The sequence below is a fragment of the Penaeus monodon genome, chromosome 15 (assembly GCF_015228065.2).
Source record: "Penaeus monodon isolate SGIC_2016 chromosome 15, NSTDA_Pmon_1, whole genome shotgun sequence".
Classification (NCBI taxonomy): domain Eukaryota; kingdom Metazoa; phylum Arthropoda; class Malacostraca; order Decapoda; family Penaeidae; genus Penaeus; species Penaeus monodon.
This window is the reverse complement of record NC_051400.1, coordinates 12,612,040-12,612,780: the sequence shown is the minus strand read 5'-3', so window position 1 is coordinate 12,612,780 and position 741 is coordinate 12,612,040. Positions and strand designations below refer to the sequence as shown.

Genomic DNA, 741 nt, shown 5'->3' with positions numbered 1-741 from the left:
AAGAGATAAGGGGATCATGCTCCTTCACAAGTTCTGGATCTATTGCTCCTTCAGGTGCTCTTAAAATCCATACAGATAAAAACAAATATATATGTAAATAAATATTTACCGTTTCTGGAACCTCACGAACGACAGCGTAGTTTATCTTCAAACAATGCAACGACTGGTCTTTTATAAACGTTCCATATCGAATAGGCCAATCCACGGTGAACAAAGGCCGTTGCTGTGTAGGCTTTCAGTTCGCATAGTGCATTCTTGTGTTTATTCACTTCACTTTCTAAGCTTGTTCTTTATCACTGATTATTGTTTCTAGTTGCGAATCTATTCCCATGGTGTAAACATTTAAATAACTTCAATTATCTGTTCATATTATTTCAGTGATGCCATTCACTTCATAGTGTGCGAAAAAAAGTTGAGCTTTAATTTATTTCTATTCATAAATCCTGTCTAATTTTCATGTCACGAGAGTTCATGCTTTAATTTCTTGTTCCGCTGATCAGTTCGCATCAGAAAATTCAACAAAACAGCAAACACGCCTGTGTAAGTCCTTGGTTTGTTTGCCCGTTTGTTTACTGTATATCTTTGATGAGTATCTTGAGAAAAGTTTTCTTGTCCTGCAAAAGATAAAAATAAATTTGATAAAGTTCCATGAACTAGTAATACAAGTTGGCATAATTCATGAACATATTAACATACAGACATAACGTACATTCACAAACATGTACATATATGTAAACACTC

General features: G+C 34.3%; 1 protein-coding gene across 1 annotated transcript in view; it reads right to left on the bottom strand.

Moving 5' to 3' along the window:
* Window positions 1–6: 6 nt before the first annotated feature.
* The window catches only part of LOC119582222, a 49,035-nt gene continuing 48,300 nt past the window's right edge, over window positions 7–741 (bottom strand). Inside the window, exon 3 of the mRNA XM_037930453.1 lies at window positions 7–614. Coding sequence (XP_037786381.1) covers window positions 460–614 — 155 coding nt within the window. The 3' untranslated portion in view covers window positions 7–459. The remainder of the gene's footprint in view (window positions 615–741) is intronic.